At 42.2% G+C, this 24,239-nt stretch overlaps 1 protein-coding gene across 6 annotated transcripts in view; it reads left to right on the top strand.

Annotated features, from left to right (window-relative positions):
- NEDD4L (NEDD4 like E3 ubiquitin protein ligase) overlaps window positions 1–24,239 on the top strand; it is a 3,335,946-nt gene that overhangs the window by 2,829,402 nt on the left and 482,305 nt on the right. For all 6 annotated transcript variants that reach the window (XM_044066167.1, XM_044066169.1, XM_044066164.1 and 3 more), the window contains 2 exons: window positions 8,689–8,766; window positions 9,383–9,437. In XM_044066167.1, the coding sequence (XP_043922102.1) occupies window positions 8,689–8,766; window positions 9,383–9,437 (133 nt within the window). The remainder of the gene's footprint in view (window positions 1–8,688; window positions 8,767–9,382; window positions 9,438–24,239) is intronic.

Here is a 24,239-nt window from a genome sequence, read left to right as displayed (position 1 = left end):
TTCCTTGCTTAGGCCCTGACCACGGTGTACCTTGCTGTCGGTTTTGTGCTTTATTTAATTAGCGCACTATCCGTCGTCGGTATATTTTTGCTTCTAAATATTTTGGTTCTCAGTTTAATTATCCAGAAATGTCGTCGGTTAGTCATCCGACTACCGGGATTTCGAGAAAATGCAAAGATAAAGACTGAGACAGGCCACTGAGGTCCAAAACTGCCGACGACGCTTCTCCTAAGCCAGTCGCCGGTACTCAGTGAGGCACTTTCGCAGCCCCTGATACCTGCTCCTTCTGATACGCAGGCCTCTGCTGAGACCCATTCAGAGTCTGTTATGCCATGAGATGCTCAACTATGGAACCCGTGGATGTCTCTACCTTGGATGGGTCCGGAACCGCTGTGCAGGCACCGGCTTCTGAGGGTGTATTCAGGCCTACGGACTTGCTTATTAAACCAACACCTCCTTCTTCATTTAGGCCTAAATCTCGAACCATGCCTAAAAAAAAACGACACCCAGGCCGCATGCTCAAGCCTCTATGCCTAAAAAACAAATGATAAGAATGGCTGACGATCTTATACCTCTAATCAGGGGAAGCCAACCTCCCCCTTCTAAGAGACCTAGGACTGAAGTTGTTTATGAATCTTCTGATAGGATTCTGTTTTTTCTGATTCTTCTGATTATCTGGATTTGCCCTTATCTACTTATGAGGATTCTGATGCAGAGGATTCTATTCCCTCTGCTTCCCCTACAGAGGATTTTTCTTTTTGATTTTTCCACCGGGAAAGCCAGAATTTTTCTGATTCAAAAAAGAGGCTTGGGGATTTCTTACTCCTGCCTCAGCATAGGCCTTTAGCTATTCCTCCTGTACTGGACATTGTTGATGATGCTTTTTCGGAATCTAGTCTGGCACCTGATTCTTTGCCTTCTGCTACCAGAAAACCTGACAGATATTACAGGGTTCCTGATTCTCACTATTTCCTTTTTAAAAATCGTATTGCGGATCCAAAGACTATTTCACAGAGACCCAAGGGCATTAAAGCTTCTACTGCTAAAAATCCTACCCCTTCTGATAGAGACTCCAGGGCACTGGATAGATGGGGTAAGAAGGTTTACACTTCTGCAGCCCTGGCCATTAGGGCTTTAAACTGCCAATTTCTTATGTTAAAGTATCAGCAACATGTTATTGGATTGCTTAAACAGAAAAGTATGTTGATTCCTGACTGTGCAGAAAATAAAGAATTACAGGATTTAATGCATTGTGCTGAACAGGTTGGAAAACATACTTTGCAATGTGGATTTGATTCATTAGAGGCCTTTTGCAGGGCTGCTGTTACTGGGTCTGTGCTCAGAAGGCATGCTTGGCTTAATGGCCTTTCATGTTAAAGCTAAATTGTTGGATGCTCCCTTAAATCAGGACCGCCTGTTTGGCAACAAGGCTGAGGAAGTTCTTAAAAAGATGGAAGATAAAGCTAAATCTATGCAAACTGTTAAAGATTTCTTACAAGTTCAGTCTCCTAGATTTAGTAGGCACTGGCCCTCTAAGAATTTGTCCTTTCCAGCCCCTTCCAGGTCTTCTCAAGCCAAACCCAGACACAGCAGAAACCCCAGGTTTCAGTCCCAGGGGACACACAAGACTAAGCAGTGGGGGGTTTCCGCACCCAAATCAGGGAGTAGTAAGACTCCCCCCTATGGAAAACTGTCTCAATGACTTGGTTTTAAAACTTCCAAGCACTTCCCAACTGAATGCTCCTTTAGGCGGAAAGATTAGTCTGCAGGCCAGAAACTGGGAACTCTCTACCCAGTACAAATGGGTTTTAAATATAGTGTCCCAAGGATACAGATTTCACTTCCACACCTTACCAACACCAAACGGGTGGCCAGAGGCCCAAAAACAAGTACTCTCTCTCTCTTAAGCTTGGGGGCTATTCAGTTGGTACCTGAAGAGGAAAGGGACAAGGTTTCTATTCGAGACTTTTCCTGGTACCCAGAAAAGGCAATACTTGGCGTCCTATCCTGGACCTTTCTACTTTTCTGGTGATTCCAAAATTCAAGATGCTGACTCTTCACCAGCTGCTTCCTATGCTAGGCAAAGATGCATGGTTGGCAACACTAGACTTAAAAGAAGCATACCTGCACATCCCGATCAGGGAGTCTTGCAGAAGATACCTACGCTTTAAAGCAGGCTACATGCACTATTAGTTCTCTGCACTGCCCTTTGGCTTATCTACTGCTCCCAGGGTATTCACAAAGTGCCTAGCTCCAGTCATTGCATTTTGCAGCAAAGAAATATTCAAATATACCCATCCCTGGACGATTGTCTAATTCAGGCAGAAAGCAAGGACATTCTTTTGAATCATCTGGCTTTTGTTCAAAGGGTACTGACTTTTTTGGGGTTCACCATAAATGAAAAGAAATCCCACATGGTACCCTGTCAGCAAATTATATTCCTGGGAGCAAGCTTGAATACAACTTCCCAGATGGCTTTCCTCATGCCAGAGAAACGGATTCATTTGACAACTTACTTCAAACAAGTGGCCACAAAAACCCAGCTATCTGCAAGGCAAATACTGCAAGCCTTGAGGTTCATGGCCTCCTGCATTCTTCTAATTCCATATGCAAGGCTGCATATGAGGAAACTACAATGGTATTTCAAAAGCCTATGGTGTCAACACTCACAGGATCTAGAAGCAAGGATTCCTATCATATCTTGCCTATACCTAGAGTTCCTTTGGCGGGCAGAGGCCTGCCACCAAAACAGGGGACTGCCATTCACATTACCCCCTGCTGCCCAAATCTTAACAACAGACACATCAGACTGTACATGGGGGGCTCACCTGACAGGGAAGTGCATTCAGGGCAAATGGAACCCAAGTCAAATGCACCTGCACATAAATCAAAAGATAATGTTAGCTGTACAGAATGCTCTGGCAGCCTTCAAGGACCACATTCTTCCAGGACAACTAATGGTAAAGATGGACATCCTAGAAGCTGCTACTTGCAGTAATGTACATACTTTCACCAAGCATTATCATTTGCCAATTTTCTCTAAATCCAGAGCTGGTTTTGCCACTGCAGTCTTGCAGGGCCTTATAGCTGGTCCTAATTCTATTTAAATTCCTCCTCCTAACCTTAGCTTTGGGCATCTACCCAAATGTAATGACTACAACAGTGAAATACAAAGAACATAGTACAGTTGTGTACACTTACCATAAATGTAGATTGTTTGAGTGTATTCACCTTTGCAGTCCTGGTTATCCTCCCTCCAGCCCCCTTTCTTCTTTTGGCTATACCTCTACTCTCACTTACTATGCTGTAAAAGCTTTTTTTGTGTATTTGCTTTTTTGTTGGAGGTATATCCTTGTATTTATAGATTTAATTACTTCCCATTAGGGGGGCACCTGACATCTGGGGCAAGAGAAACTGATGTAATGGCATCGGCTGCATGTTTTATACCCCTGACGACCTGACGTCATGGAAGAAGGGACAGCAACTGGCGCAGGACCCAAGACTTATTTAATCAGGCCGACTGAGGGCTACTGCAAGCAGGTAACCCAAATGTAATGACTGCAACAGTGAATACACTCAAATATCTACATTTATGGTAAGTGTACACGACTGTACTTTTTCTTTCACTACTACAAAGTAGTAGTTTTTTTGCATCATTATTGGTACTCTCTCTCTACCCAATTACCAGGGTAATTTCTGTAGCTACCATTGTTGATAAGACCCTTGCCTTTCCTTTCCTTATTTGCTTATGTGTACGTATACACACACACACACACATACATAAAGTTGTATATTTTTTTCCTGCTAATATTTTTTCCTTCTGCAGTTCAAGGCCATGTCTAAAAAACCTATGGGTTTTAAGAAATGCACTTCCTGTGGGCATAAGATCCTCAACTCCGATGCCCACAGATTGTTCGTTTATTGCCTTGGACTAGATCATTTGAATACAGTCTGTTCAGTGTGCTCTACTTTTAACCTTAGGACTTTGGCTGACAGGCATAAACAGTTGATTTTGAAAGGTGTACTGACTGCTACTTCTATGTCCTGGGCTCAAACCCCTTCAAAATCTAGTACATCGGTTTCTTCATATCATAATAAAATGCCTCCTCTGAGGTCCACAAGGTCTTCCTCGAAGCCTGTGGAGAAAATCTGTAAGATCATTGTTCCGACATCTTTGGATTCGGATTCGATATCTCTCAGCTAGTCCTCGGATCCCACGGCTTCGGCTGCAGTAGTCATATCCTCCTAACCAAAGACTTCCATTCTGGATCCGAAGTCCAGTATGTCTCATAGGAGCAGTACATCTGATATTGTGCTCAAGCCTGTGTCACCATCTGTGCCTGAACAATTGCTTGAGACTCCAAAAAAACATTCCAGGTCCCCTTACACAACATCTTCTAGGTCCTCCAGAAGATTTTCAGAAGTGGATGTGGATAGGATGATGCAAAAATTTCTCAGAGCTCAGATCTAGATGGGGATCTTGTTAGCTTCATCCCCTACTGGATCTGTGAGTGTGTTCTGTAAGTCCATGTAATCTCCTTCTCTGATCCAACCTGTGGTTTCGGAGCCCCAGGACATGACATCCCTGAGAGATTTGGCATCAGATCCAAGGAAATTTCTCTCCTCCACTCTGTATCCCTGGATCTGCTGCAGTACACTTGGAGCAGAATGGGTTTCAGAGCTGAAGTGTTGGCATCAGATCCAAGGGACTGAGATTGGCTCCAGTTTTATCAGATCCATCCTTCCCCCTAGGAGCTTTAGCCCTGGTCAGTTCTGATCCTGTTCTCCCCTCAAGTCTCTGATCCAGGGGTGGTTTTGATCTGCCTTCCTTGGAAGTTTTGGCTCTGTGGGAGCAGATTGGGCTTCTCCTAGTCCCTCGGCCTTTCAGGTAGTAGAAAGGGCTTTTTCTCTCCAGAGAGAACCGTCTTCTCGAATGTTGGATCCTACCCTTTTTCTCTCATTGGTTCCGAGCTCTGAGCTGGTCAGACCTATTCCACAGGGACAGCCAGTTCCATTGAATCTACAACCACTTTCTGTAGAGGAACTCCCCCTCTTTTTCGAAACCTCTATAGAATATCCCACAGAAGAGGTTCCCCAGAAGAGGACATGTAAGAGGAGACATAGACTCCCCCCGTGGAGTGTCTCACTGAAGGAGTACTGCGATTTATGTGAAGGAACTTGAAGTACTTTAATGTGTGACTACTGTTCTCATGGAAAAAAGCTGAAATACAATCCATGACTATCATATTTAGATATAGCTTTTGGTGGGAGTCGGGGCTGGTTGTAGAAAGTAACTGATCCGCTTTTTATTTTCTCAGTTTAAACCATCACTGCTGGCTTTGCAGGATTAATGTGATTTGTGTGAAGCAATTTGGAGTACTTTTAATGTATGGCTGCTGTTTGTGTGGAAGTTCACAGAGCTGAAATGCAATACATGGCTATCATTTTGTATCACACACATATGAAGTACACACACACAGAAGTAGCTATAATTTCTGACTGAAGCTTGCAGTTGTCTCTTCAAAGTAACTGAGCTTTTGTTATTTGCTCAATTTAAACTGTTACTGTCTGGCTTTCAAGACCAGTATAAATTTGTGTAAAGTAAGATGGACTACGTAACTGGACATCTGAGAAATGTGCAAAGTAGCTATAATTGTTGTGGCTGTTTGTAGTGAAAAATGATTTGCTGCCTGCTGTTGCTTGTTCATTATTCTGGTTTTGTAGGACTAACGTGAAATGTGTGAAGCAACCTTGGAATACTTTAATGTGTGGCGATTGTGTGGAGCAAAGGTGAACTACATTACATGGATATCGTCTTCTATCACAATCAGATGTCTGAATTGTACACAAAAGTGGCTAGAGCTGCCTTGCAGGGGTGGGGATGTCCTGATGGAAATAACTGACCCTGTCTTGTGATTTGTTCAGTTAAACCATCTTTCAAAAAGGCATAAAATACATTGCAGGACATCAGGCTTTCAGAGCTTCTGGGAGCATGGTGGCCCCCACACCCTAAGGCTGTGTAAGTGGATGTTTACATAGACTTAGTAGTGGCCTATGTTCTGAACCCCACCTAATCTAAAACTGTCACATCTCAGAGGTGTGCATAGGAGGTCATTGTAGTTTGTGTTAGTGGAAGGGCTGAGGACAATGTCCTTATTTCTTTAATAATCTTCCCAAACCTAAGAGGTGTGCACGTCAGTATAAATTTATAACTTGTGTTGGGCTGGGGACTCTGATTGTTATTTTTTATCTTTCCTCCTAAACTTCAGAGGAGTGCACACAGGGTCACTACAGTGTGTATATAAGCAACGCGCTGTCTAGGAGTGAAAGTTGGAAACACTATTGTGGTCATTTTTTTCACATTCCTCATAATTAAATGTCAGATACATACAGGTGGCTATCTTTCTTGGGAGTGTAGTGAGGTATGCTGTTCATATGTCTGACAGCATCAGTTTGAAATGTTTTGTTCTGTTTGTTTTTAAAGTTCATCCCAGTCTGACAAGAGAAGTACAACCACCTTGGCTGTTTTGGGGATAGGGGTGAGAAGACATGCTGTGTATATATATATGACAGCAGCAGCTTGGAAAAAAAGTGTATATATGTGTGTGTGTGTGTATATATATATATATATATATATATATATATATATATATATATATATATATATATATATATATATATAAAAACTGTGGCTGTGTCTTCAAAATAAGACTGAATTTCATGCCATCTTGCTGTGTATGTATTTTGTTCACGCCATCAAAAGGTTGGAACAAAATCAAAAATGCACCTCAGAACATCTAAAACTCATTCTCTTCTGGTGGTCTAGTGATCACAAATCCTCTGTTTTAATGCACATATTCCCTCCAAGTGTAGTATTGGTCACTTAGGACCAGCTGAAAGGATGCAATAAAAAGCAAAGTTCAAGAATAACAATGAAGATTTACTCCTTACTCATGAATTTTATTCAGGACATCATTTGATGAAAAAGTTGGAAAAAAGGTCTACAATGCATATCTAGCATTAAGAACCTTTACAGGTTGTGGTAGCCCAACAGATCCCAGATCCCTTGCTTAAGTCAGTTATTTCCTCCACTGTTACTTAAGTGCAGACCTGGTCAGTTCCGGTATGTTGGAAGGATGCAGGAAAAAAACAAAATTGAAGAGTGAATCTTAATTTCTTTCCTTAATCAGGATTATTGTTTATGCCATCATTGGATAATCAGAGCATTTTGAACCCCCAAGGCCTCTGGAGACCTAGCACCTCCTAGACCCCCTGCTTAATTCACTTATTTCTTCACAGTTATTATTGTGCTGTCCTGTACAATTAGGATTTGTTGAAAGGATACAGAAAAAAGCAAAACTAAAGAATAAAATTTATGTTTTTTCCTTAATCAGGATTTTTTCACACCAACATTGGAAGAAACAGGTTGTGTGAAAATACTCTGAAATGGACCTCAAAGCATCTAGGATCCTCATGGCTTATGAGGGTATAGTGAATCCCAGACCCTGGCTTAATGTAGTTATTTCCTGTAGTGTTAGAGTATAGTCTTGCCTAGTTAGGATGTGTTGAATGAATATAAAAACACAGGATAGTAAGACAAACTATGAGAAAAAGAAAATAAAATAATCTGGACAGTGTTGATAAGGCAGGATTGAGGAGGACTGGGATGCACTGGGTGATGTATGTGGGGTAGGGGGTGGGGACGCCATGGAGTTCTTCACCTAGGGCACCAGTCAACCTAACCCTGGCTCTGCTGATAGTAATGTGCAACTTGGTAATTTCTTAAAAAAAATCTTGAAGACTGTAACATACCTGAAATGGATATAGATTACTTCCATCGCATGTCAGTGTACTGCCATATTGTTTACTGAGTTGCCCACAAAGTGCCATTTATAGACTGAGTGAGCAGATTAGGGCCTTGCTAGCCATCATATACACTGGATATAGGCCATTTCCTTCAAGAAAATGTTAAGACTATGTAACCATAAACTGTATTGTTTTTTAAAATCCTGTAAAACTAAATTCATGTAGCTGAAGCTATTAGAGTACACCATTTTTAGTCTAGAAATTGAAGGGCATATGACAGGTAGTAAAGCAGTGAAAGCAGTTTTTTTAACTTTCAGGTAGTCTGTGGCAAGCCATTCATAGCTAGTCTACTTTTGATTTGTTGCAGTAGAGGATTATTCTGTTTTGAAACTGTTCTCAGGACATTTCCAGTGTTTCATTTTCATCTTAAAATGCTCCTCAACAGCATTTGTATTAATTTTAAATTATGCCTGAACATGATCAAAGTGATTGTAAAAGAGTAAGCAAAACTGTAATTAAATACAAAACTGTTAATTAGGTATCAGATATTTGCATATTGAATGATTATACTAGATCAAAAATAACACTCTGGTTACCATATTCATGACATCAGGTGAGAAACAGTTTAGTACTTCATAGAAACAGACTTCAGCATTTCACCACCCAGTTGCAATCCAACAGTATATTTGTTTTCTGTGCTGACTTGACATATTGTCAGCATGTGTTTGATTCTTAGAACCTTGTCTTATTGCTTACTTTTCAGTAAGTGAAGTCAGAGTGAAGCAGAATTGTTTTATGTGTGGCAAATTGTGTCACTTTCTTCTGTAAATTAAAAAAAAGTATACGTTTGGACTGTTTCTAAGTAATGCTTTTTTACTGCAGGAAGATCCACGGCTGAAATATCCAGTTCATTTAAGAACAAAAGCTTCTTTGGACCCCAGCGATTTGGGCCCTCTTCCTGTAAGTAATCAGTCCTTAAATTTTTATTTATGTTTGTAGAAAAGCTTATATTGATTTACATTTTTGGTTTAACAAAGTGAAATAATCCTACATCCTATTGAAAATTTACCACTAGTAACCTTTTCACTTTTTTCTGTGTGTGCTTTAAAATATGTTATCCAGTTTTGTTTTGGCATCGTATGTATTACGAAATGATTTAAGGTAGTACAATAACAATATGCATGTTTTATTTTATAGTCAAGTCTTCAGAAGGTCTCTCCCACGTTGTAATAAATTACTCCTGTAAACGTAACGTTTTCTTTAATGGACAAATGAAGAAACATCTTGGATCCTAAAAAGTAATTCTAAGCATTGTCTTGTAAATGTCCGTTTATAGTTTTTTGATACTTAACAGTGTGTTAAATTCTGAACCAGTTCAAATCTTTTGACTCTTAAGTAAATGACAGGCTTTAGGTATAACCCATTTAAGCTTGGAAAAGGCAGTAAAAGTGAAAGCAACTGGAGAGAAGCATAGTATTTTGGAGCTTGTACATTTTTGGCAAAATATATCCAAAAGTGTTTTCAGAAACTCAAAAATCATTCATGCAGATAACACTTTTCTGTACTTTTATTGTAGCCTGGTTGGGAAGAAAGGGCCCATGCAGATGGTAGAACATTCTTTATAGATCACAGTAAGTAGTATCCTACTTTCATAAATTCAGACGTTTTATGTATTAAACACACTCTTTTTGGAGCCTAAAATTAGTTTTAATTTACAGCATGCATTATTAATGTACATGTTTTTCTTACAGCTATAAGTAGTCATATGTAAAATGTTATGTTTAGTTGTGCCATTAAACTGTGTTAACGACAAAAAGACTGGCTTTTTAATGGGCTTCTAGTGCAAATAGATAGGAACCAGCTGTGAACAGATGCTTGAGGGAACTGTCCAGTCGTAACTAAACTGATTTTCTTAGTGGAAACTATTCAGATATTGGCATACCTTGATTTATTCATGCTGCATGTTCATGTTTTTGAGTTATTTGAGATAGTATAGGTGATAACAGTTATTTGCTGGCTGTGTATTGTAGCAATGTGTAAAAGCTCAAAGAATTTTTTTCATTGTATTCTAAAATCAGTGGATAGCATAGAAAGAACCACCATTATTTAAATTGATTTTGACGCTGTTGCTGTTTGTCAGGAGGCTCAGTAGGGCCTGTCCTCACTCAGAAAAAAACTATGATGTGATACTGTCTTTTTCATCCATTCCTCAACCTTTTGGTTTGAGATATGACCTTGGCCACTTCTTGGACTTTGGAACCATAGCTCAAGTTCCTCCCTTTACCATAATCTCCTCCATGCCTCATATTACCTCAGATCTCATTTGCCACTTTCAGAGATCAGGCATGGTTGATGTGTCTTAAGCTGTAGTCAGATAAGTGACTTGTTCATAGGTTCATAGGTAGGTACTAGGCTATCGGCCCTGGGGCCTATACAAGCCCAGCCAAAAAGGTACCCTGGCTTTTGCCACCCAAGAAAATTATTTTCCTGTGCCACTGTCGAGCAGAGCCACAGAGGTGATCCCCAGGGTGAATTTCCTATTTCCCATCCAGTCATCAAGATCTTTCTTGAAGAGTGCTAATGAGGAGCTTTGTTTGATATAGATAGGTAGTTTATTCCAGAGTATGGGAAGTCTCTGGGACAGGAATCTAAACTCCAGCATGTTCTGTTTAATATGGTGACAAGGTTTAGGTCCCTAGAGCGTGTAGCTCGGAGGGATTGGGATTTCTTTAAGTGGAGCATGTCCAACAGCTCTGGGTTTGACATAGCTTTCTATGTTAGGCAGAGATCACCTCTGAGTAGGCGATATGCAATGGAGTAAAGCTGGAGTTTTTTGAGATAGTCTGCATAGGGCATCTGAGGCCGGTAATCATCTTTGTGAGGTATTTCTGCAGCCTTTCCAGTTGTTGTAGATGTCTTGTGAGGTACATACCAAAAGTGGCATTGTACTCTATAATGGGTCTAATGAGTGATGAGTAGAGGGGAACAATGACTTCTTTTTTTCTGGATGAGAAACCTTTTGTGATGAGGTGTGCCACATAGAAGGATTTCCTGACTACTGTGGTGATGTGATTATCAAAGGAGAGACTACTGTCCACCTGTGTCCCAAGGTCTCTTATTACACTTTCAGTGTTAAGTATACTACCGCCTATGTTGTAGTTCATGGGTACAGAGTTTTTACCAAAGGGGATGACAATGCACTTTTTGGCATTGAGCTTGAGGCCATGGCTTTGACACTAGGCATCTGTCTCAGTGAGGCCCTTTTGCAGGATGTCCACATCGTTAGGAGTTTCGATTATGGCTCCTAGTTTGCAGTCATCTGCAAACTTCATTAGCCAAAGACCTTCTGTGTTAGCCTATACGTCAGAGAAGTAGATACCAAACAGGAGAGGACCCAGGACTGAACCCTGTGGTACTCCACTTGTCACTGGTCTGAAGTCGGATTTGGAGTCTGCTACTTTCACAGTGTAGGTTCTGTCAGTGAGCCAGTTGGCAACCCATCTTGTGACATAGGGATTTATACCTAGTTTAGTGAGTTTATCTATAATTCCAGAGTGGGGGGTGGTGTCAAAAGCCTTGGCAAGATCTAGATAGGCTGTGTGAACCACCTTACCCTTGTCTACGGCTTTGGTGACTGCTTCAAAGAAGTCTTATCAGGTTTAGGAGACATGATGTGCCTTTTACAAACCCGAACTGGGTGGGATTCAGAGTTTGGAGATCACCAATATTTTTGTTTATAAGTTCCATGATGATGATACGTTTCATGGCTTTGCAGACCAGGCTCGTCATGCTAATGGGGCGCTAGTTCCCGGGGTCCGTGGTGGCTCCCCCCTTGTGAAGTGGGTTAACCGTTGCTGTGCGCCATTCAGCAGGCACAAAGCCTGAGGTGAGCCTATGATTGAACCCCATTACTTAGGTGGGGTGCCAGTTTGTTCTGTAGTTCGTGTAGAACGCAGCCTGGCATGTTGTCTGGTCCCATGGATGCTGTGTTCTTGGCTTTGGAGAGTGTGGTTTTTACCTGTGCAGCCGTGATTACAGGAACTTTGCATTCTTAGGTTCATAGGTTCATAGGTTCATACTAGGCTATCTGCCCAAGGGCATTTATAAGCCTAGCCCATAGTTATGTGGCTTTCGCCACCCCTTTAGTTTGAATAAAAACTATGCCTATCATTTTTCTGTGCCTCTGTCAAGCAGTGACACTGAAGTAATCCCTGGGGTATATCTACGATCTCCCATCCATTGGTCAAGATTCCTCTTGAACAAGGCCAGCGAGGTGCTCTGCCTCACATGTACCGGGATTTTGTTCCACAGCATAGGGAGTCTCTGGGTGATGAATCTGTCCCTCCAGCACGTTCTATTTATAACCGTGTCAAGGTTTAAGTCTCCCGCCCTTGTGGTTCTGAGGGATCTAGATTTTTTGAGGTGAAGCATATTCATCAAATCTGGGTTTGACATGGCCTTATATGTCAGGCACAGGTCACCTCTGAGCAAGCGGTATGAGACTGAATAAAGCTGGAGTTCTTTCAGTCGGGCAGCATAAGACATATTTTTGATACCCTTTATCCTTTTGGTGAGGAACTTTTGGGGCCTTTCAAGCTGCATCAGGTGTCTGGTCAGATACATTCCGAACGGGGCATTGTACTCAATCATAGGTCTAATGAGTGATGAATACAGGGGGACGATGACCTCCCTTGATCTAGATGTGAATCCCTTCATGATCAGGTGGGCGATATAGAAGGTTTTCCTAACTACTTTAGCAACATGAGTGTCAAACGAAAGACTACTGTCAACTTGGGTCCCCAGATCCCTGATGACTTTTCTGTGCTCAGTGGATTGTCACCTATATGGTAGCTAGGGGTAACCTTGTTTTTCCCGAAGGGTATGACTATGCATTTTTGGCGTTTAACTTCAGGCCATGGCTCTGGCACCAGTTATCCATTTCTGTGAGGCCCTTCTGGAGGATATCTGTGTCAGATGTGTTTTCGACTATGGCCCAGTTTGCAGTCATCTGCAAACTTTGTCAGCCATAACCCTCCTGTGTTTGCTTGTACTTCAGAAAAGTAGATGCCGAACAAGAGTGGACCCAGGACTGAGCCCTGTGGGACACCACTTGTGACAGGCTTTGAGTCTGACATGGCTCCAGCAACTCTGACCCTGTGGGTTCTGTCGCTTAGCCAGTTTGCAACCCATCTTGTGATGTATGGGTTTACATTCAAGCTGATGAGTTTTTCGATGATACCTGAGTGGGGTATTGTGTCAAGGCCTTTGCCAGGTCGAGGTAGGCTGTATGGACTGCCTTTCCTCATCAATGGCCTTGGTGACTGTCTCGAAAAAGTCAACCAAGTTTAAGAGGCAGGATCTGCCTTTGACAAAGCCAAACTGGGTTGGATCCAAAGTCTGCAAGTTCCTATGTCTTTATTTATGAGTTCCATTATGATCCTCTCCATGGCTTTGCAGATAAGGCTTGTCAAGCTAATGGGGCGGTAATTTCCAGGGTCTGTGGAGGCACCGCCTTATGAAGTGGGACCACAGTCGCCGCGCCACTCCTTGGGTGTATCCTGAGGTGAGGCTAAGATTAAACAGCTGTCCTAACTGTGGGTTTAATTCCTCGTTGAGTTCATGAAGCACACAGCCGGGGACACCATCCGGTCCCATGGATGCTGTGTTTTTGCCTTAGTGAGGGCAGTTCTCACCTGGGCGTTGGAGATGTTTGGGGGCTACAATCCTCTGGAATAGATATCTCTCCTTTTGGGGGGGAGGGGAACAGAAGTTTGCACTGAACCTGTCAGCCAGTATGTTAGCAATGTGTGTAGGTTCAGTAATTTTCACATCATTTTGAACTAATTCTGAGCATATCTGGGAGTTTCCTCCTAGGTTTCTAACATAGCTAAAGAAGGCCTTATGATTGTCTTTAGAGTCCTTGGCGATTTTTCTCTCAAAATTTGCCTTGGATGATTTTATGAGAGCTCTTAGTTTTTACTTATAATGATCAAAGGTGTCTTACCTTTCAAGGATTTTGCTCTATCTTGTAGTAGCTTCCTCCTTTTGTTGTAGAGCTTGTTTATGGCTGGGGTCCACCAGACTGGACGCTTGCCTTTGGTACAGAGAGTCTTAGTTTTGTTTGGGATTGCCTGATCCATGCAGTCCTGTAGGTGCTGGTAGAAGGCATTTGTAAGTGATTCAGCGGTTTGAGTAATGTTTACCACTGGCTCAGGGGCCTTAAAGGAGACCACACTAGTTTTTAGAAGTGTGAAATCGGCTTTTGAGAAGTTTTTCACTGTGGTCTTTTTGTTTCAGGTGGGGCGGGATGAGGACCTCCAGCGAGATTAGTTTATGATCTGATCTCACCAGTGAGGGGTATACTTCGGTGTTGAACATTTTGATCCCATGTTCGTGATGATGAGATCAAGTATGTTTTCACCTCTTGTGGGGATGGTGACTAGTTGTTCCATGGCATTTGAGTTTATGAACTCCAGGAATCTTTGGGTTAGAGTGTTCGGGCTTGAGTAGTGTTCCCAGTCTATATTAGGGTAGTTGAAGTCACCTAGTATGATGGTGTTTGGAGATACATTTATCCCTCCAATGTTTTCAGGAAGGCCATGTGAGGTTCCTGAGTTTGAGAGGGTGGCCTGTAACATGCTACAAATTGCAGAGCAGTCTTGCCTATGGTTAATTGCACCTGGATGGTCTCCGATGCATCGTGCGTTGCCACCAACCTTGAGGTGTGGGTGTCCTTTATGAATATGGACACCCCCTCCTTTCTTGGTGTTGTCCGGATTTTGGGGCGGGCATGATATGAGGTGAAACCTGTTAGTGCTGGGGTGCTCTCAGGAGCCTTGAACCAGGTTTCTGTCACAGCACAGACATCGATGTTCTCCATATTGAGAAGGGCCTCGAGTGCGTGCATCTTGAGATTGAGACTTCTGGCATTGAGCAGCATTACCCTTAGTTTTTTTCCTTTTGGTGTTCTAGGGTGGTAGGTTTAGAATTTGAGCCTTGCCTAAAAAGGCACTATGGGGTGGCAAGAGCCTTTGCCAATATCCGAAGCCCAGGGTGACAGGTGCAAGCCGTCCCTTGCGAAGCAGCGTGGCTTGTCCAGCATGTCATCCCAGGCAGACAGACATTGGATCCCCTTTGAATGACACCAGAATTTAAGCCAATTATTAAAGCTGATCATCTTATCACTGTATTGTGGCATCATTCTAGGTGAAGGTAGGATACTGCTCAAGGTCAGGGTCATACCTGCCTGGGCTACATAATCAGAGAGCTCCTCGGCGTCCCTTTCATGTAGTCCAAGGAGGTGCGTCTCAGGTCGTTGACACCAGCGTGGACAATGACTGAGTCGTACTTGTACCTGCTGTTGAGAGACCTGAGTGCTTGCGTTATGTGGCGGATTCTAGCGCCCGACAGGCAGCTTACTGTGACCTTCTCCTTACTCAGTCTGGTGAGCGGGACGTCAGTGTGCCTGACTATGGAATCACCAATGACAAGTGTGTCTGGCATTTTGTTTGGCCTTAAGGGCTGTGACTGTTTGACACTCTGACTGTGTGGTCTATGTGTTGCATGTGTTGGGTCGTGAGGTGGTAGTTGTTTGGGTGTCTGCTTTGGTGGCCTCTGCTGTTTTGGTAAATTTTGACCAGAGCCTCCGAGTATGTCTTTGTGTGAGTATGTGTATGATTTGAAGTTGTGATGGTACCATGTGTGACTGGGTATGTATTGTGTGTGGTTGCCTTCTCCTCCTGTCTGGTCTTGCCAGTCCTATGTTGAGAGAGCTCAGCCTCCAGTTTGGCTGTATAGTTGCATCTCTCGCATGTATTTGTGTTTTGTGGGAGAAGGAGAGGATTGTCTGTGTACATGAGGCAATTGTAACATTGCCTCAATATTCCCAGGTTCACCAGTTGAGCTGGAGAGGACACTAGCAACTGATCCCTCGACATACTAGAAGTAGTAGATAAAGAACTTTCAAAGGACTCGGGAAGTGGGTTTTGGGCTGGTGGGGTACTATCTATAATAAGAGTGCTTTATCAAGGTGCAAGTACTGTAGGAGTAAGTGCTAGGCTTTACAGATAGAGAATAGTCTACTTGGGAATCAAGTAGAGATGAACTTTTCAGTTATAGGATATGCTGGTTAGATCAGCAGTACAGTTTAGCGTGTTTTATAGCAGGGGCTGAAGGGAGCTAGGAATTGGCCCAAAGCGACCAATGGACTACTAGTTTCTGGCTGAAACTTCACCAAATCGGACAAAAGGCAGCTCAGTGCTTCCCACTCCCACTGGTAAGCAAAGAAACTTCCCTCCTTCCTAATAAGGCAATGGATCAGTAACAGGAACTAAAAACAAAGCCCAGGGATCAGCAACTCTGAAACTGGACTACTCTAGTTCAGTAAAGTGGGAAAACAAGAGATTTTTGTTTTATTACAGAGATAAGGAAAAAACAGACAGTAAATGCTATAAATGCTGTAAATCGGCTAGCGACTTTAGTGTGTAGCCTACAGAAACAATTTGCAACAATTAGTAACTTAAAGTGCAATAAACAGTGTAAAATGCAGAAATCACTTAAAGTAGCAGTAAAACAGGCGAAATGCAGTCGCTAGCTTAATAACAGTGGGAAAGCCACAAAAAATACTTATATCTGGTAGAAAGTCACTCTTTTAGCTCTCTGCTGCTTGGATCACTCTGCAGGCCACCACGAGGATCTGTGCAGAGTTGGTACAAGCTGGAAAACACGTGTTTAGTGTGTTTTATAGCAGGGGGCTGAAAGGAGCTAGGAATTGGCCCAAAACGACCAATAGACTACTAGTTTCTGGCTGAAACTTCACCAATTCGGACAAAAAGGCTGCTCAGTGCTTCCCACTCCCACTGGTAAGCAAAGAAACTTCCCTCCTTCCTAATAAGGCAATGGATCAGTAACAGGAACTAAAAACAAAGCCCAGGGATCAGCAACTCTGAAACTGGACTACTCTAGTTCAGTAAGGTGGGAAAACAAGAGATTTTTTTTTTTTTTTTTTTCTTCCGGTATAGAGATGGGTTTTTTAGGGGGTGAGATGGGGGTAACGTTAGCACTGAACCTATCTGCCAGGATGTTGGCAATATCAGTTGGGTCTGTATATTTAGTGCCATTGTGCTGTAACTGAAAGCAGATCTGAGTGTTGCCATTGAGATTCTTGACATAGCTATAGAATGCTTTGTGGTTGTCTTTAGAATCAGTAGCGATTTTGTTTTCTTAACTAGCTTTGGAGGATTTTATCAGGGATCGCAGCTTCTTACTGAGGCTGACCAGGGAGCTCCTCCACTAGTGGGATTTTACTCTCTTTTGCAAGAGTTTCTTCCTTCTGTTGTACAGTTTGTTTATGGCAGGAGACCACCAGATTGGCTTCCTTTTTTTGGAGGATAGCGTCTTGGTTCTGTTTGGGATAGCACGATCCATGCACTCATGTAAGTGCTTATAAAGTGCAATTGTGTAGGATTCAGTAGTCGTAACTGTATTGTCCTTCTGCATGGGTGTCATGAAGTTCACCACTTCTGTCTTAAGAAGCATGAAGTTGGCTTTGGAGAAATATTTTACCATGGTTTCCGTAATGGGGGGTGGGGGGAGGATGTGGATATCTAGGGTAATTAGCTTATGGTCGGAGCAGACCAATGAGACATTGACTTCAGGTGTGGAACACCGGTCACTCATATTGGTAATGACTAGATCCAGGATATTGTTGCCCCTGGTGGGGGTGTGGATAAGTTGATCCAAGGCATTGGAGTTTATGAATTCCAGAAAACGTTGAGCGAAGGAGTTGGTACATGAGTAGTTTTCCCAGTTAATGGTGGGGTAGTTGAAATCGCCCATTGTTAGCGTGTTTGGCTGAACCCTAATATTTTCCAGTACATCAAGAAAAGAGGAGTGGGGATCCTGGGGCATGGTGGGTGATCTGTAGCAAGCCACAATTTGGATTGCAGTTTTGCCCAGAGTTAGTTGCTGAGCAACTAGCCTGGAGGTGTGGATATCCTTAAAGAATATGGACACACCTCCGCCTTTGGTGTTCCGGTCAAGGTTACATGGCCGAAAAGTGTGGTATGAGTTATAGCCTGATAGTGCAGGGGTGCTCTCTGGAGCCTTGAACCTGGTTTCAGTCATTGCACAGATATCGATGTTCTCCATTTTAAGGAGTGCCTTGAGTGTGTGCATTTTGAGATTTAGACTTCTAGCATTGAGTAGCATCACTCTCAGTTTTTGCTTGCCTGTTCCCGTTACGGTGGTGAATTTGTCATTTGAACCTTGCCTAATTCATCTCCTTTTTGAGTCTTTGACTTTCTTTTTCTTGACTTACCTCCTACAGAAGTCATGTCAACAGAAGAGCAAGCTGATCCTTATTGTCCCATTTTGGCCTTAACATGTGTGGTTTCCCTTTCTATGGCTTCATCTGATGCACCCTCTTTGAGTTCTGGTCCCTTCTTCTGATTTTCTGTCTCACCTGTCTGGAGTACCTCATCTGGACATACAAGGCCTCAAGCTAACTGCCTGGTTTCTATACTTCTAATGGTAGCTAGACATTCAAGGCTTTCTTCTCATGTTTTGCACATCCGTATATCTTTACTGAAAGATTCTTGTAGTTGGGTAGACAAACGCAAATGGAAAATATTTTCTATTTAGGCCAATGAGAGACACCTGGATCCTTTGTCAGCATCCATTTTAGCTCTCGTAGATTTTTTTTCACTTTTATTTTCCATAGTAGGGCAAGTTACTCTACAATCCAGGTGCAATTGGCTTCAACTTTTAATATTCATAGTGGCAAAGACCATTCTTGTTCTTTGGTTTCTTTAAGGTTATATAAAGCCTTTCTTAATGGTACTTTTTTACTCAGACTATCCATCAAGGATCCCACCACTCCTTGGGATTGACTCAGTTCCCCTTTGAACCCTCAGCTTAATTGGATTTGAAATTATCCTGGCAGACTATTTTTCTATTTGCCATTATATCACCTGGGGGAGTATCTGAACTCCAGGTGCTGTCTTGTTAACCACCTTACCTTAGTTTTCATAAAGAGTGTTTCCCTTTGCACCAACCCTTCTTTTCTTCCAAAGGTAACTTCAGAATCTGCTCTTAACAAGGCTATTAACTTGCCAGTTTTCTTTTCAGAATTCTGTAATAAAAGGGAATGTGTGCTTCATTTGTTGGATGTCCATAGACGACCCAGATTTTATCTCCATAGAACAAAAAAACTCAGGAAATCTGACTTTTTTCATTTTCAGAGGCTAAACTGGGTCAATCTGTGTCTAAAGTAACTTTCACTAGGTGGCTCACTGACTGTATTCCTAATGTTTATAAGGAAGAAGGTTTGACTTTACCAAACCACACAAGGGCTCAATCCACAAGATCCATTTTCACTTCATCCACTTTCTTGTCAAGAGCTTTTGTAGATGACATCTTTGTGGCTGTCACGTGATTCAGTGCCCATACTTTTATCACTCATTACAAGTTGAATATTTTTTCTAGGGACAGGGTAGCATTTGGCTCTGGAATGTCCTTCACGAAGACAACCTTGTGCGTTTACTAGCTGGGGACTCTGTCACAATGGTTGGAGGAATGGATGAAAAAAACAATATCAGATACAAAAGTTAAGTTCTCACCATAACAGTGCATCTGTGTTGTCTGTTTTCATCCTTCCTCAGTCTCCCTCCCTCCATTCCTTCTTCCATTTGTGGAAGATACATATATTGCTTCCTGTCATGATTTAGGGGTACGCCATCTTGGTCTTTTTCCTGATTAAGCCCCACATACTTTTAATTCCTATGTCTAGAATTTTAATTGCTATGTACAGGTCTTGTCTATATACCTTTCTTTTTTATTTACTACATGTAGAGACTAAGGGTGCAAACTCAGTTGAGGAGCTTGAGCTATGGATCCAAAGTCTGAGAAGTGGCTGAAGTCTGATCCGAAACCTAACGATTGAGAAAGGAAAAAAACAGGCAACACAAATGCATCGCTGTGATGTGAAGATAAGTTTTGTTTTTCTAACCATCGTGCATATGCACAAGATTCTAATGAACTCAAGTACAATATGCTTAGTGTTTAATATCCTCAAGATAATAGATTTTGTACTGAAATGTATGCCCTACCGTGTTTTTAACTAATTCTACTATGTATAAATAATACCACCTAAAGTCGTCCTTATAATGGGTTTTTGTAGGTTCTTACTAAGTAGTTGATTGCAAAGATCATTATAAGCCTAGCTAGCAAATGCAGTTTACTTGCTGTTCATGTCCATAAGAGATCGTGGGACCTGACTCAAGGTTATCCAACTGTCTGCATTAGAATTAAACATAAGAGATTTGCTTTGTTTGATATGGAGTGGGAGCTTATTCCTGAGATGGGGGATTCTTTGGAATAGGTATCAGTATCATCAGCAGGTCATGTTTAAGTTACAATACAAATTCTGGTCTCTAAGAGAGAGAGTATTTGTGGTGTTTGCACTTTTATGACCATGTAGAAGGTCAAGCAGTTCAGAGTTGTTTGCCACCTTGTAGGCCAGGCAGAGATCACTCTGGAGAAGTTGTTAAGAGACAGAAAAGGGTGACAAAACTTTTTGAGGTTCTCTGTAACTTTGGGAGCCTGTACATGAGTTTTTATGATGAAATATTGTGCTTTTTGTAGTTGAACCATATGCTTGGAAAGATGCATGCCAAAGGCAGAGGGACATTATAGTCAATTACAGGCGTAATAAGGTCTGAGTAGAGAGGGACTTTAAACTCATTGGACTTGGAGGGTAATCCTTTAGTGCTAGTAGGCTAGGTAAAAAAAAAATTCTAACTCCATTTGATCATTTGTGGTTAAAGGGGAGTTCATTGTCCACTAACATTCTGAGGTGCATGATGACAGTGTAAGTATCGGGGAGTATCATTTATGAGGTAGTCATAGGGGTGTTCTTATTTGGCAAAGAGTGCAGTGCTACATTATTTGGTGTTGAGCTTTATTTCATCATCAAAGACAATGAATTTCTACAACTTGGAATGTTATGGATGTAATTCATGGTGTTAATGACATCTCCAACTTTGCAGTCACCAGCAAACTTGATCAGCTAGAGACTCTCAACATCTGCAAAGTGTAAGCTGAAGAATTAAGGTCCCAGAACAGACCCCCCTTGGGGATTCCACTAGATTAACATCTTTTGAGGAAAGAGTGCCACTTGCCCTAATGGAATGGGTTGTTTGTTAACCAGTTTGCTGTCTGTGATTACATTTGTGAGATCCTCTGGGTTTGAGTGAGTGGTGTCAGATATCAACTCAATGCAGTGCTGATTGTTGTTCTTGAGATTCTTGACATGACTGAAGAGGGCTTTGTTAACTTTGGAGGTGGTGGCATAAGTAATTTCATACTTGTGTTTGCCTGTTTTAATGTTCTGTGTTGGTTCCAGAAAGGCTCATCCAGACTCTGCTACACTTTGCTGTGAAGGAAAGGTTAGTTTGCTGTTATTTTTTGTATTACTGTATTGCCTTTCTATATTTTGAATACTGTAGTTTGTTTTCTTTACTTTGTGTTTTGCTTGCATTCTGTTTTAACAGCATATTAAAACTTCAAAAGAGACCACAGCTCTCTCTGTTCTGAGTCAGGCAGATTTTTCCCCCGCCCTCCCACCCATTTAAGTTGTCTTGTTAAATACCACTGTCTTTCTAGTTGCCCGCCTCTTATGTTAATCTGACCATATATCTCATTTCTCTCTACTTTCACTGGCTTAAGTGAGTAATCACAAAATCATCATTTTTGAAATCCCACCCCTTCAATTATTTAAATTTATTGGCCATCCTACAGTATTTCATAGTACCAAAATACAAAAGTGACCACCCCTTTCAATCCATCTTGCTGTTTTAAAAATAGTAACTCTCCACTAAACCTTAACTTTTTAAACAGGTAAAACTCAAGTTACCTACTTTCACATCTAACTTCTCTAGTGCACACTGCAGAGTGCATTCTTTTCAATCTTACCTTTAAGCATCCCTGTGACTAGCACTTTCTCTAATACCTGCTGGAAAGCACTAGGAAGCCTTAAACTCATACAAACACTGAACTCTCCTTGTTAACAAGGAGAAATTAATAGTAGGCACTAAACAGCCTATAATTGCAAAGTACCTTGCTAAGGAAACAGCTCCTATACTTTACAAAGAAAAATTAAAAAGCCCCAAACCAAGCATGTCCAAGGGTCAGCTTCCGGTGATTTCTCCTGTCCACCTGGTGAATCTGGGCATACTGGGGCAATGCAGCAATTGCCTCATGTACACAGACAACCCTCTCCTCCTACCACCCAACACTACAACCTGTGAGAGATGCACTTACATAGCCAAAATGGAAGCAAAGCTCTCTCCACCCAAGATTGTGCTAAACAGTCAAGAGGAGAAGGTTAACACCCACACTACATCTCAAGCAACACATAGCCCTTCTAAACCCGCACCACCAACACCCACATATAGCAACACTAAATCCACATATGCAGAGGCCCTTAACTGTAACCTGCCCAAGCAACAAAGACCTCTGAAGCTGAAACGCAAACAAACACCAATCACAACCAATGTGTCACATAGTTCACAACACCAGTGTGCCACCCAGCAACAGCCCCTAAGGCAAGACAATGTACCTAACACTTTAGTCATAGGTGACTCTATAGTCCGGCACACTGATGTCCCTCTCACCAGGTTGAATAAGGAGAAAATTACAGTCAGCTGCCTGTTGGGTGCCAGGATCCGCCACATAATGCATGCACTCAAGTCACTCCACAACAAGTACAAATATGACTCTGTCATTGTCCATGTTGGAGTGAATGACTTGAGACGTACCTCCCTGGACTACATGGAAAGAGACATGGAAGAGCTCTCGGATCATGTGGCCCAGGCAGGTATGACCCTAGCCCTGAGTAGCATCCTGCCTTCGCCCAGAATGATACCACAATATAAGGATAAAATGATTGACTTCAACAATTGGCTAAGCTTATGGTGTCATTCAAAGGGGATCCAGTATCTGTCTGCCTGGGATGACATGATTGACAGACCACAATGCTTTGCCAGAGATGGTCTGCACCTGTCGCCCCTGGGATTCAGGTTACTGGCTAAGGCTCTTGCCACCCCTATAGTGCCTTTTTTAGGCAAACTTCAAAGGACAAAACCACCACCGTAACAGGTACAAGCATGCAAAATCTGTAGGTAATGCTACTCAATGCTAGAAGTCTAAACCTCAAAATGCACTCTCTCGAGGCACTCCTAAAAATGGAGAACATCGATATCTGTGCAGTAACTGAGACCTGGTTCAAGGCTCCAGAGAGCACCCTGCAATACCAGGCTACAACTCTTACCACACTTTTCGCCACCAAACCAGGACCGAAACACTAAAGGTGGAGGAGTGTCAATATTCACCAAGGATATTCACACCACCAGGCTAGTTGGCCAACACAATGTGTCTGAAATTCTCCAAGTGCAACTAACACTAGGTAAGACTGCAATCCAAATTGTAGCTTGCTACAGATCCCCACCATACCCCAAGATTCTCACTACACCTTTCTAAACATACTGGAAAATATTAAGATAGAACCAAACACCCTAATACTGGGTGATTTTAACTACCCTGCCATTAACTGGGAAAACTACTCATGTCCCAACACCTTTAAGAACGGTTCTTGGAATTCATAAATTCCAATGCCCTGGATCAACTAATCCATAGTCCCACCAGGGGCTCCAGTATCCTAGACCTGGTCATTACCAACATGGGAAATCAATGCTCCATACCTGTGGTCACCCCCTCGTTAGTCAGGTCTGACCATAAGCTAATCACCCTTAACATCCACATCCCACCCCCACCCCCCAGTAAAGAAACCACCATAAAAAACTTCTCCAAAGCCAACTTCATGCTACTCAAGTCAGAAGTGACAAACTTCATAACACCCATGCAGACGGGAACTGAAAGTTCAACTGCTGAATCCTACACTAAGGCATTGTACGAGCACATCCACTCATGCATGAATCTTGCCATCCCAAATAGAACCAAAATGCTCTCATCCAAAAAAAGGAAGCTAATCTGGTGGTCCCCTGCCATAAACAAACTTTACAACAAAAGGAAGAAACTTTTGCAGAAAAGAGGAAAATCCCAGGATGCAAAAAAACTCCCTTACTACAAAGGGAAGAAACTGAGATGCCTCATAAAATCCTCCAAAGCTAGTTACGAAAATAAAATTGCCAAAGATTCCAAAGACAACCACAAAGCATTCTATAACTATGTCAAGAATCTAAATGGCAATGCTCAGATCTGCTCTGAGCTAAAACAGAATGGCATTAAATATACTGATCCAAAGGATATTGCCAATATCCTGGCAGATCGATTCAGTGCCAACTTCACCCTCCTCTCACCCCTAAATGGCCCATCTCAATACCGGAAGATTGCCAAATTCCAGTAATAACGGCCAC

Source organism: Protopterus annectens, chromosome 1.part0 (genome assembly GCF_019279795.1).
Source record: "Protopterus annectens isolate FY-2018-M chromosome 1.part0, PAN1.0, whole genome shotgun sequence".
Taxonomy (NCBI): Eukaryota; Metazoa; Chordata; order Ceratodontiformes; family Protopteridae; genus Protopterus; species Protopterus annectens.
Note: the sequence above shows the minus strand (reverse complement) of the source record. Positions and strands in the feature narration are given on the sequence as shown.